Raw genomic sequence first — 13,220 nt, 5'->3', positions numbered from 1 at the left:
TGCTCCCGACTGAGGAGGTGTGATGTGTGGACTGCAGAGCAGACCGCAGTGCTCGCTGCCACAAAAGGCTCTCGATCACCGAGTCCTTCTGGTGCAGGAGAGAACTGTGGACTGGTTAACTGGGCTGATTTATCTCACCGAAGCACTGCCAAAACTAAATAATAATAATAATAATAATAATAAGTACATTTTGATATTTACTAAACATCTCATTTATGTCACATCAAATGCAATTTTCTTTAGTTTCTCAAAGTTCTTTAAGCTTCATTTCGTGATTTGTTCTATAAAGAGATAATTAGCTAAGGCCCAATGTAGTCAGACCAATAACCAAAAACATAAAGATATTTAGTTTATTATCACACAAGAGAAAGAAAAGCAGCAAATGTTCACGACAGTGAAGCATTTATTAAAAACGACCAAATTTCTTCCTTGATTATTCTGTTGATCAACTAATGATTTCAGCTTCAGTAGAACGCTGCAGCGACGACGTGTTTCTGTAGCCAACAGGAAGTTAGCATCACACAGGCCAATCGCATTCTTCTGTTTGATTTTGGATTATTACAGTAAATAAACACGTCTCCACCACTAAGCTAAAGCAGGTCTAGTGTTCCAGTGAGGACGTTTAGTCGTCTCATTTACACTCTTTTTAAAGACACGTAAAAGCTTCTTCGTCATTTATTTCTTGTCGCTAATGCTCCCTGCCTTTTTTTGTGCAATAAAAACAAGCTACAAAACGCACTGAGAATAGCTGCAGAGGTCTAAACGTTACAATTTACAATCAAAAAAATGTACTTTTTGTTTGTAACTGTGGAAACACAAACGTGCATTTTAATCATCAGAAAAGTTGCTAACACACACGGTGAATAAACACCAACACAGTGTTGGTTATTTTGCTGAGGTTTGGCCGTGAGCAGAAGGATGTTTCTTGTGTTTGAGTTACATTTAAAAGTTTTAAATGGCTTAAAAAAAGGCTTTAAATTATCACAAAACTGCATGTTCAGTCATGCGACACAACGAATGTGATCCCTCATATGTCCCATTAGAGGTTAAAATGAATTATGAAGCGTTACTACAGGAGGATAAAATAACAGATAATTCTAGCAAAGGAAAAATCCACCAGTGAGTTTAGCGTCTCTCAAACTAAATTGTGCAAGAAAAGTGAGATTAAACTCGAAAAACCTCAAATTAAATGACTTGATGAGATGAATATTCATGTTAATCATGGAGCCCGTAGTGACGTGTCGTAGTCTGCGTATTTCTCGTCCCTGCACCAGAGTGACGAGCTGGACCCCTTCCAGGAGCTGCTGGACGAGCAGCGCTACCCGGCCGAGGTCACCATGCCGAGCCCCAAACACCACAAGTACCCGGCCTGCAAGGAGGGCAAGAAGGAGCTCATCACGTAAGACTCACTCGCACCACGTTCACAAAGCGCACCAGTACCAGTACTTCACTTTGTTGTCCCTTCAAGGGAAGCTGGCCTTGAAGATGTGCAACTTACAGACATACATTTAGAAACACAATACAGTAGCCAGAGGTAAGAAGAAGGAAGAAAGAGGAGGTAAATAGGGTCGATATCCTCAGTTGATGACTAACATGGAGACAATTCTTTTTTGTGTTAACAGTTGTTTGAATATGCAAATGAAGCACTATTTTATCAAATATGTGCACATTTTCAAACATGTCCAGAATAAAATCTGGATTGGAAAAATCCAGGTTCAAAATTCTTATTTCACTTTGAGTCAAACAGAGGGAATTCTGGATCACTCCTGAAGTAAATAAAAAATACTGTCAATAAATAAATAAAAATAAAAAAATAAATAAAAAAAATAAAAATAAATAGCCATAAGAAAATCCATTTCAACATGTTTTAAGTGATAAAATAACTTTTTTATCATTGCATAAGTCAGGTCGTTGCATTAGTGATGAAAATAGAATTTATTGTTGAAAAGGTTGAAACGTTTTAATCTGAATGCAAAATTCAGAATCAAGTTAGATTGTTGTTGGAGTTCAGTTTGTGTCTCCTTCCCTCCTGCAGGTTGTCAAGCTGCCAGCTGGCCGATAAGAACATCCGCGGGATGATGACGACCAACTCTCAGGACCTCAGGTGAGTCTACAAAGTCCACGACCCGGTCCCATTGTGTTTCATCTTTATGTTTCATCTTTGATCCTTAATGTTTCTACATTTAGCCAGGCTTGTTTACCATTATTTTTTTTATGTCTCTGGCTTCCACTGGTAACCGTGTTTAACGCAGGCGGCAACCTCCGGTTCTGTCGAGTGAAGTCAATGTTGAAGTGTCTTAAAGCTGCATTCTCTCTAGTGTCCACCAGGGGGCGACTCCTCTGGTTGTATAGAAGTCTATGAGAAAATGACTCTACTTCTCTCTTGATTTATTACCTCAGTAAACATTGTAAACATGAGTTTATGGTCTCAATCTCTAGTTTCAAGTCTTCTTCAATACAGCATGATGTTCATTTAGTAAATGATGGTCCATTTAGAGTCAAACAGACCATAAAGCAGGGGATGCTTTAGGGCGGGGCTACACGGTGATTGACATGTTTCTACCAAAGACGTATACGCCGTCTCTACGTCACTCCTCCTCAGTCCAAATATGGTCACTTCCTGTTCACTGGTTTGCGAAAAAAACATTGCGACGGCCGTAATCCAAGATGGCGACAGCAAAATTGCCAAACTCAAGGCTTCAAAACATCAGTCCACAAACCAATGGGCGACGTCACGATGATTACGTCCACTTTTTAAAAGTCCGTGAGTGTGGAAATTGGCGCCAATAAATACTTCTGAGCATGTTCAGAGCACTCCAGACCACTAAACAAGACAAGGTCTGAGCAGTCTGGAGTCCAATTGGGGGGTCAGGACCGTGGTTGAAGACCAAGTCGCTGTTCAACCCTTGTGTTTGTGCCTTAGGTGTCCGACCCCCGGCTGCGATGGATCTGGACACATCACTGGAAACTACGCCTCCCACAGGAGGTAACAGTAATCGCGCTTCAGACTCCGAGCAGCTACAAAACGAAACAAATACAGTACTTCACTGTAGAACTTGTCTTCTGTCCTGCAGTCTGTCCGGCTGTCCACGAGCCAAGAAGAGCGGCATCAAAATACTCCACAGCAAAGAGGACAAGGACGACCAGGAGCCAATCAAGTAAGGTTTCTTTTAAGCTTTGAAATGAGGGAAGTTTCAGGAGGAGAATTATGAGAACCATCTAATTAGTCATTTTTACTGTTGAGATGCTAATTTTATTCCCTCTATTCACTAAATGATGCTCTCAAACTGCCTCATCACCTCTATCTCATGGACGACAGCCATATACCTTCATCACATCCAGTCAGTGTTCAGTTTCACCGGCAAAACCTGGAGTTTCTCAGTCCAAGACCAGAATAAATCCCTGTTAAAACCGAGCAGTCTTCGACAGAGAGGACAAGGAAAAACAGAATGAAGACGATTTTTTAACGCTATTCATTTTAGGATGTTAATGAGCTAATTTGAGAGGAACGTTTTGTATTTTGAGGACATTTATTATTAATAATAAACAACACCAAAATGTCAAATACTCGTCTGCAAATATTTGATGTCTTCATTGTGAAAGGTAAGAACTGAAGAGGTGGATCTGGTTGAAAGGAGTAGATGTTGTTTAATAAATACAGGTGGAACTTATCCCGCTCTGCACAACATGATTGGTTTAGGTCTTTATTCTTTCTTAATTAAAGCGCAGAAAAAAGTCCTTATTGCGAAATGAAGTTGCTTTTTTAAGTGTGAATAAATTGCAGGAAAGAAAACTGCCTCCACGTAAAGGCCTTCATGCTAAAACCCCTTAAATTCAGATTTCCCCCAAAATCTAAAATCTATTCCCCATCATGACGAAGACAACACAGGATTTAAGAATTTTTGCATGTTTATAAAAAAAATGAAGAAATATTACATTGACTTAAGTATTCAGACTCTGGACTCAATATACTTAAATTAAAGCACTGTTGGTGGTGATTACAGCCTCAAGTCTTATTGGGTATGATAAGTCAATCATACACTGTATAAAAAGTGGACGTCGTCATCGTGACGTCGCCCGTTGGTTTGTGGACTGATGTTATGAAGCCTCGAGTTCGGTGATTTTGCCGTCGCCATCTTCGATTACGGCCGTCGCTATGTTGTTATTTTTGCAACCACTGAACAGGAAGTGACCATATTTGGACTGAGGAGGAGTGACGTAGAGACGGCGTATACGTCTCTGGTAGAGACCTGTCAATCACTGTGTAGCCCCGCCCTAAAGCATCCCCTGCTTTATGGTCTGTTTGACTCTAAATGGACCATCATGTACTAAATGAACATCATGCTGTATTGAAGAAGACTTGAAATAGAGATTGAGACCATAAACTCATGTTTACAATGTTTACTGAGGTAATAAATCAAGAGAGAAGTAGAGTCATTTTCTCATAGACTTCTATACAACCAGAGGAGTCGCCCCCTGCTGGTTAGTAGAGAGAATGCAAGTTTAAAAACACTTCCGCATTGGCTTCACTCGTCAGAACCAGAGGTTGCCGCCTGGAGTCAACCTCTGCACACCTGGATTTGGTGATTTTCAGCTGGTCTTCTCTCAAGGACATTCACACAGTTGTCCCTCCGTTTTGTCTCCGCCATGTGCTTCAGAAAAGTCTGGGAGGTACTGAAGCTCTAAGACCAGGTTTGCATTTAGGACATCTTTGTACTTTGTGCCCCGTTTGGCTTCCCCTCAACCTTACCCTGACCAGTGCCCCCAGTTTCTGCGATGCAAAAGTTTCCTCCAGATGTGACACTTAAACGTTGAGACCCTAACAGTTCAATCTTGGTTTCACCAGACCAGAGAATCTCCTCACAGTCTGAAAGCCCTTTAGGTGTTTTTTTACAAAGTCCAAACAGCCTTTTTGTGTTTATCCCTGACGAGAGGCATCCGTCTGGACACTAAAGGCATAAAGCCCAGATTGATGGAGGGTTGAAGTGATGGTTTTCCTTCTGGAGGTTTCTCCTCACAGGAGCTCAGCCTCTCATTGCCTTCATCCCCCAATTGTTCAGTTTGGTGGGCGGTTAGCTCTAGGTAGAGTCCTGACTGTTCAAAACTTCTTCCATTTTTACATATTACGCAAACAAATGTGCTCTTGGGAATCTTTAATGCAGCAGAAATGGCTTTTTGTGGACCTGTGCCTCGGCTCAATCCAACCTTTGAACTCTGGAGGCAGTTCCTTTAACCGCATGGCTTGTCAGCTGTGACACCTTATATAGACAGAAAGGGGCGTGTCTGCCCAAATGATGTCCAATCAGCTGATTTAACACAGGTGGACTCCAATCAATCTGGAGCAACATCTAAAAGAAGATCAAGAGAAATTGGAGGCACCTGAGCTGAATTTCAAGTGTCAGAACAAAGTGGCTGAATACTGAATACCGTTTTTGAAAAATAATTCTCACATGCATTTAGTCATTTGACCCATTGTTGATATAAAAAGACTGATTAGTGCAGCTTTAAGGAAATTAATTCCGTAATTTATGGGTAAAAATGAGTGCATTGAGTAAACAAAATGATCATCGATGATTGATCGATCAATGCCATTATTATTTAGGATCGATTGATTAATTTTTTAGCACATAAAATGTCATAAAATGGTGAAAAATACCCATTGCAAGTTCTCTGCTTGTTTTGTTCGACCATCATTCCAAAACTCTGAGCTATTCAGTTTACAATGATAAAAAAAACAACAAGAAAGTTTTGAAAATTTTGAAATGTTTGCTTGATGAATAAGGATTAATTGTCTATTGATTTATCAATTAATCCTGCACTAGTTTGAAGAATATTTTTAAAATGACAGTGTCTCAGAAACTCTGCCCATTGAAACCTACCGAGCTCAGTGTATGTCACAGTTTTTATAACTTCATGATTCATATTTAATGTTAAAGGTGTGTATATATAAATCATAGCAGCCACATTACAGTTACGTCTCTCATGTCTGTCATATTAACAGATTCATCTTCTCTCTCTTAAAATACTGCCTGTGTGTGCTGACCTTTCTAACTTCAGGGAAGAATATTTTAGAGATGAGCGGTGGTCAGTCCTCCACTTCACCTCCCGCTCCCAGCAGGCCGAGAGCACTAAAGGTTAGCACTAGTGAGCGCTTGACATTTTCCTTAAAGCAGAGCCGTAATGTTAAGCCAATATGACCTTGTGAATAATAAGTTCAGCTGGTGTCAGTCTGCAGCCAGCTGTTGCCGCCACCTCCGTCCCCTCCACCACCATCGTTAACTGCGGAATCATAATTAAGGTAAAACCTGAGCTCGGCTAGGGAGCGGCCCGCCGACGCTCGGCTCATTCTAATCAGCACAAATGTCACCGCAAAGGGCGTTCTGGGATGCAGGAGGAAGAGCGGAGTGTCATCTGCAGAGCGAGCAGTATTATCGTGTTTAGCTCAACAACGACACCTTGCTTTCGGGGGGCGGCTGTAGCTCAGTGGCTAGAGCGCTTTGTCCTTCAATCACATGGTTGGTGGTTGGCGAGACATTGAAGCCCAAGTTGCTCCTTATGCTTAGAATGAGTTAAATGCAGAGGTCAAAAGAAATAAAGTTCTTTTTTTTATAGGCATCTAGTTTTGGTGAAAACATTTTCCAACTATCAGTTTTTAGCTTTTGTTCCTTCCAGACAACCATTGGTTTTAATTAATTAATTCCCATTAAATCCAGCTTGAGACGTCAAAGTTATGTTATCGTTGCAACCTGGTTTCAGTCCAGTCAGCGCCCCTCGACGTCTGAATACGGACAAACCATAGACTGTATATAAGAAGTGGACGTAGTCATCGGGACGTCACCCATTGGTTTGTGGACTGACATTCTGAAGCCTCGAGTTCGGGGATTTCGCCATTTTGGATTATGGCCGTGGCCATGTTGGTTGTTTTGAACATCATGCTGTATTGAAGAAGACTTGAAACTAGAGATTGAGACCATAAACTCATGTTTACAATGTTTACTGAGGTAATAAATCAAGAGAGAAGTAGAGTCATTTTCTCATAGACTTCTATACAATCAGACTTCTTTTTGCAACCGGAGGAGTCGCAAGCAAATGCAGGACTTTTACTCAGGAGACCAGTGTTCATGTCTTGTGTGAAATTAAAAGTGTTTTTTTCTGATGTTATGTTGGTACAAGCATACTTATTTTAAGCCAAAACATGATGTTCTTTCTAACCCTAACTAAGTGGTTTTGTTTCCTAAACCTAATCGCCACTGCAAGCCTTACTACACAAAGGGCTGTGGTCTTTTCCCCAAGCGGCAAAATACGACGAGCGGGGGATGAGATTTCGTTGCATCGTTGCTTGGTAACCTCATTGAAAACAAGCACCATTCACAGCTCTCTTTGAGGAAACGTATGGATTCCTCCCCGGCATTTCAAAGTCTCAGTTCGACTGATATTCTGCTGCATATGTATCGTGTCATTTCCTGTAAGTAAAGAAATTAAAAGTGTGTTTCACTTTTTTTTTGTATACAACCTGTAGAAATTGTATGCAATGACAATTAGTATTTATACAATTTTGGAACCCATCGGCTCCCGGTCTGAGGACGACTTAGCCTCTGGGGTTCCGGTGAAGCCAAGACTTCCTCCTCCATAAGACGGCCATTGTTTACAGTCCAATTAGCAATGCTACTCGGGCTACAAACAAACTTCAAACTACTTCCCTGTTGTCTGCATATAAATGGAGAGTCTGTAGGCAACGGGGCATGAATTTGTTTCTTGCTTTGAGAAGATTTAATTCTATCAGAGAATTAAAAAGGTAACCAACCGCTGACTGTGATGGATTTTCTTCTCTCAAGCGCTTTGTCGACTCTTGTTTCTTCCTCCCAGGTGTCCGGTGCCGGGCTGTGACGGACAGGGTCATGTGACGGGGAAGTACGCCTCCCACCGCAGCGCGTCAGGCTGCCCCCTGGCGGCCAAAAGGCAGAAGGACAGCTACGTCAACGGCTCGCAGTTTGTCTGGAAATCTGGCAAGACGGACGGCATGAGCTGCCCGACGCCTGGCTGCGACGGCTCGGGACACGTCAGTGGGAGCTTCCTGACCCATCGGAGGTGGGCGTGGCTCTGTGTCATTCTGTTTCAACTGTATCACACAAATGAGTTGTTATTACAGTTTTCATTGATAGTTTGCCTCTGCTCTACAATGCTTATCTCGATGACCATTTTGCAAATCATAATGCACGCAGATCGATTTCCTTCCTGTTCATTTACGCATGCAAAAATTGGAATCAGCTAGCACGACACTTGTAAACTTGCAGCAGATTGATGACTTATCGCAGGCAAGCTTTCGTCAATGTGTGCATTGTATTCCAGTCTCTCCGGGTGTCCCCGTGCCACCTCGGCCATGAAGAAGGCCAGGATGAGCGGGGTGGAAATGCTGACAATCAAGCAAAGAGCAAGCAAAGGTCAGAGCCGAACCAGAACCAGAAACAGAAGAAGAAGGAAGGAAAAAAAAACATATCTGAATTTAATGAAATGTTCTTTTGTTGTGTCAGGCATCGAAAACGATGAAGAAATCAAACAGCTGGATGAAGAAATCAAAGATCTGAACGAGTCCAACACTGCAGTGGAGTCCGACATGATAAAACTGAGGACACAAGTAAGATGGCTTCCAGACAGTGCTAAGGGTTTATATCGGATATGGAAAATAATTCATATGAGTGGAGCATTTGTGAATTCACTAGAGCACAAGCAGAGAGACGGGGAGTCCTTATATTCCACTGCCGACGTTTCACAGATGATGCAGTGTTTTACATGGAAGATCTTCCAAATTAGAGAACAAACTTCTCAATTAGCATCCAGGTCTTCATTTACCTCAACTAAAGAGACAACTAGTCCTTTATTCAAAAGAGGGCTGTATTGGAGACATTCCTTTATTGCTGATTCCCCCTATGTTATCTCATTTATTTTAGTCAGACATCTTTTTTTATCCGCTCCAAATTTCAAACTACTTCATCCATGTTGATACTGTTTTATATTTACTCCTTAAATCCAACTGATTCTACTTTGTTGTTTTTTTGATCGGTGTTAAAGAACCATCATGAACCTCAACACCTGTACAGATATTTCACAATAAAAGCTCTTCTGCAGCATTTTAGCGCTTTCTGGGTATGCTTTTAATCTGAAACATCTGCAGCAAGTGATCAGGAAATGGCAAAGTAGAAGCCAAGGGAATTAGTTAGTAATTAAAATCAGTATTTCTGTTGAAGATAGAAACATAGAACAGGAGATTAGTGAGTATAATAAATGTGTATTAGTACCACAACAGACATCTTTCATGAGCCATTATCTTGCACTCATTCCCTGTCATCTCTCCAATAAATCCCACCGCCATCAAAAACAGTATCTGCTGCTGATGATCACTTTCCTCGTCTTATCAGATCACCACCATGGAGACCAGCCTGAAGTCCATCGAGGATGAGAACAAGGTGATCGAGCAGCAGAACGACTCGCTGCTGCACGAGCTGGCCAACCTCAGCCAGTCGCTCATCAACAGCTTAGCAAACATCCAGCTTCCACACATGGTAAGAAATAAATCGACTGTACCTTCAGGCAAACGGTTTGTTCAGGATAATATTTGTTTACAGTCTGAGGCTTCAAATAGAAATACTTAAAAGTAATATTGTCTTTCATCATCAGCTTTGCTTTAGATTCATTTCAGTCAAATTATCTCAAAATTAAGAAATAAAATGTAAGAATCATCTAAAAAGCAACATGTTTTATTTTGGTAATAGGTCAATAACGTCCCTTCACAATAAGAGCTTATTGATCATTCTAGAAATAGTTGGTAGCTGGTGTCTACAGGTAGCTGATTCCTTCCTCCATTTAACAAACATATAGTCCTTCAGGCAATTAGATTATTTACTGAGAACAAGTGCAGTGAAAAGTAAAATTTGGCCATTTTGGTAGAAATATTGTGAGGATTGGACATAATTGAATGAAGGGATTGTTTGAACTCTATGTTAACGGCAAAAGTACGAAGTAAGTAGTACTACATTTCCAGAGGGACGTCAATTTGTCTTTAATCGTCTATTCTATTCTTAAAAAATCATTCTATAAGAAGTGGATAAACTGCCAGGATTAGAAGTGGATCTCGTTTCACTAAGTTTTGTTTTTAGAATTGTTTTAGATGATTGTTGTATCTCTAAACATGAATACTGTCAGATTCCTTTGCTCTTGCATTGAAGAATTTTATTTTTTACGACTAAATAATAACAGACAAATTTGCTGAATTTTAAACTTGAAATAAAAGATTCAGAGCTTCTGTCAGATGTTTGTCTGTTTCATATTTAATGTGCTAAATTTGTTCCCAGCTTTATTTCAAACACTGAAATCTCTTTGTGACAAAGTAGAAAAGATCCGAAATGATCTGACACTCAGGTTTTTTTTTGCTCATCTGCTTCTTTCAGTTCGTCACCTTCTTCTTTTTTTCCCAGCGGTCCATGCTGTGCTTCTTCTGTGCTTGACAATGCCTCACAGAGTTTCACATAAAGAAACGGCCCCGTCAGTTCAGAGTGAAGCGCTCACGGCTGTTTTGACGTCTTGTCGTCTCGGTGTAGAAAGAAGACTCGGGCTAATTGGATAATCTCTCTTTGAGCAGTATGAACCCGAGCTGCTTGATAACTGGACTCTTAGCTTCTTGTGCTTCTAGTCATGTGCGGGTTTGCCTCATATCGCACTGCAAGAAAAGTATCCGTCTTAACAAGGAAGTTGATCTTTGTCCCTCTTGAAATGAGCTCTAAATCCTGCTCATTGGATTTTATTAATTTTTTAATATACTCTAGCTCTTGCTTGTTTTCAGATAGTCACACGATTTTCCTCAAATTAGATGATTTGCGTGGACAGAGTGGACATTTTTGTAGAATTTTTCCCGTCTTGTTTTTCAGGAAAACTAAATTTAAGGCTCCCTTCACACTGCAGACCTTTTGAGCAAATGTTCACATGTGTTGTAGGATATAAGATACACCCAATATTAATAATAATGACAATAATAATAATAACAATAATAGGTCATATCCATTTTTGTTTCACTAAAGTTCACTTACAGTTTGAGCAAACTTTATGGTGTCACAATTTATTTTATTCTCTCCCCAAATTTTGATTTGAGTGCTCAGAGATCGTTTTTTTTTTGGTTTTAATAAATCAGAATTTGTGAGACTTTGAGCTGCGGTGTGAACAGAGCAGGAGGGGAAAGTACTCGCTAAGGCGGACGTTGTTGTTTTTGTTGTTTTTTTCTCGGCGTAGCTTAAGAAGCCGTGTGACGCCGCCGTGTGTCCAGCGGGCTAATAGACTTCTCTGTACACCCTCTCCTGTAGAAACCGCCGCCACAGAAAGAGGCCCCAGTAAAGCATAACTGCTGTTTACAGATTCCTCCCAGAGTAAGAGATCCATTTATCCTTTATCCAATTATCCTTCTCTTCTGCACTGTCACCCCCCCCCCCCCCCCCCACCCCCACCCCCCCTTTCCTAAAGCTCCTTTAGCTCACTGTGGCGTCTGCACATCACAACTAACCATTTAAGCTGCAGAGTACGAGACTGTAACTTAACAGTAGCTAACCTACTGGTGGACCATTCCAGATAAAAACAATCAGATGTGTTTTGATTTTTACCAAATTACATTTCTGCAAACCATACGATACGTTGAATGTAGACGTCTGCGAATCAAAGACAGGCTTCGTAAACACGTTTTCTATCACTTTTGTTTCACGCTTACAGAACGCCGCGAGGTTACCGTTGTGAAACGATTGACCAGGTTCAGGCAAAAGAAAGTATCAGGGTTTGATTTTTTTCTGTTGAAATAATAACTTAATGTAACAACTGTCACAACATAATTACAAAAAATAAACAACAGCTGCCCTGCAGACTTTCTGACGTAACGTCACGTAGCAAGCGTAGCAATGTTAGCAATGTTAGCAGCGTATATCAAGTTACGGAAAAAGCGCAAATGTTTACTTTTAGTTTTACAGGGGACACAAACAGCGTGTCCTGTTTGTTTGACTAGTCAACCACCTCTCCCTCAAGTCCTTTTGTAAACTCTCTTGCTTCTTATACTCAATATTATACCATGTAGAATTCAATAACTACGTCACTCGCTCTGACAGAATGCAAAAACGTTAACCAGGATAATAATCGGATTGGTTGAGCAGTTGAACGCAGTGCAGTTGGGTGCATGGAAAACCTTCAGGAATATGCAAATAAGAACGAAATACAGATTTATTACACAAAAAGAGAAATGATGAAATAACAAAAATACAGTGAGCCACACAACCAGCTCCACCGCCTTACTTTCTACCTAAGGCACTCCACTTCCTGTATTAGCAGGGAACATTAGCATTGGACGTAAATCATGAGATGTTAGAAATGTTCGTATGGACAATCATTTTTTGGGATACTGGGCTGAGGAAGCTCATATTGACCAAAGATAACTGGGCCTCAAATCGAGCCTTGTGGGACGCCACATGCAAAACAAACTGTGGTCGTTCCACGCAAACAGAAATCATGTTTTAACAACACTAATGATGTTTGACACTGAGGTCGAACTCAAACCAATAAGAATGTGTTTGAAGCCAAAGCTGCTCTGTCTTCGAGAAATATCTTCACGACCAAAAACCTCCCAGTCGGCTCAGCTAACGTTAACTCCGTTGTGTCTCCCTCATCTGACCATTGAGCTATTATTAGTTCTTAACATCCTGATTTTGTCTCCATACGCTCAACATTAACCTTCCATCCATCCACCAGCTAACCATTCCGCTCCTAGTTTTTTGCATGGTTTGGAGTTGCATTGTGTAGACCTTCACAGGATGAAGTATCGATAATAATCATAATATAATAAGAAAGTATTTCAGTGAGTTTGTGTAAGCGAGCCATGCGTCCCCGATGGTGTTCCCTTCCTTCCTTCCTTCCTTCCTTGCTGCCCACTTATCTTCCAAACCTTCCCCCACAATGTTTCTAGAGAAAATATATACTGACTGTCAAGAAACACCAACTCTAATCCCTCTGACTGTTCTTTTTTTTCTTCTTCATGGGTTTCTTTCCTCTCTCAGGAGCCAATGAGTGAACAGAACTTTGACACTTATGTGAGTACACTGACAGACATGTACACTCACCAGGACCAGTACCAGAGCCCGGAGAACAAGGCGCTGCTGGAGAACATCAAACAGGCCGTTCAGGGTATCCAGGTTTAG

At 40.9% G+C, this 13,220-nt stretch overlaps 1 protein-coding gene across 1 annotated transcript in view; it reads left to right on the top strand.

Annotated features, from left to right (window-relative positions):
- Positions 1-13,220, top strand: part of myt1la (myelin transcription factor 1-like, a) — a gene marked incomplete at both ends in the record, with an annotated part of 48,624 nt that extends 35,404 nt beyond the window's left edge. The window contains 10 exons of the mRNA XM_079180749.1: positions 1,248-1,399; positions 2,036-2,104; positions 2,924-2,986; positions 3,075-3,158; positions 7,867-8,088; positions 8,350-8,441; positions 8,532-8,635; positions 9,417-9,560; positions 11,352-11,414; positions 13,080-13,220. Of these exons, the coding sequence (XP_079036875.1) occupies positions 1,248-1,399; positions 2,036-2,104; positions 2,924-2,986; positions 3,075-3,158; positions 7,867-8,088; positions 8,350-8,441; positions 8,532-8,635; positions 9,417-9,560; positions 11,352-11,414; positions 13,080-13,220 (1,134 nt within the window). The remainder of the gene's footprint in view (positions 1-1,247; positions 1,400-2,035; positions 2,105-2,923; positions 2,987-3,074; positions 3,159-7,866; positions 8,089-8,349; positions 8,442-8,531; positions 8,636-9,416; positions 9,561-11,351; positions 11,415-13,079) is intronic.

This window comes from Pholis gunnellus (assembly GCF_910591455.1).
Source record: "Pholis gunnellus genome assembly, chromosome: 19".
NCBI lineage: Eukaryota > Metazoa > Chordata > Actinopteri > Perciformes > Pholidae > Pholis > Pholis gunnellus.
This window is presented reverse-complemented; position numbering and strand designations above follow the sequence as displayed.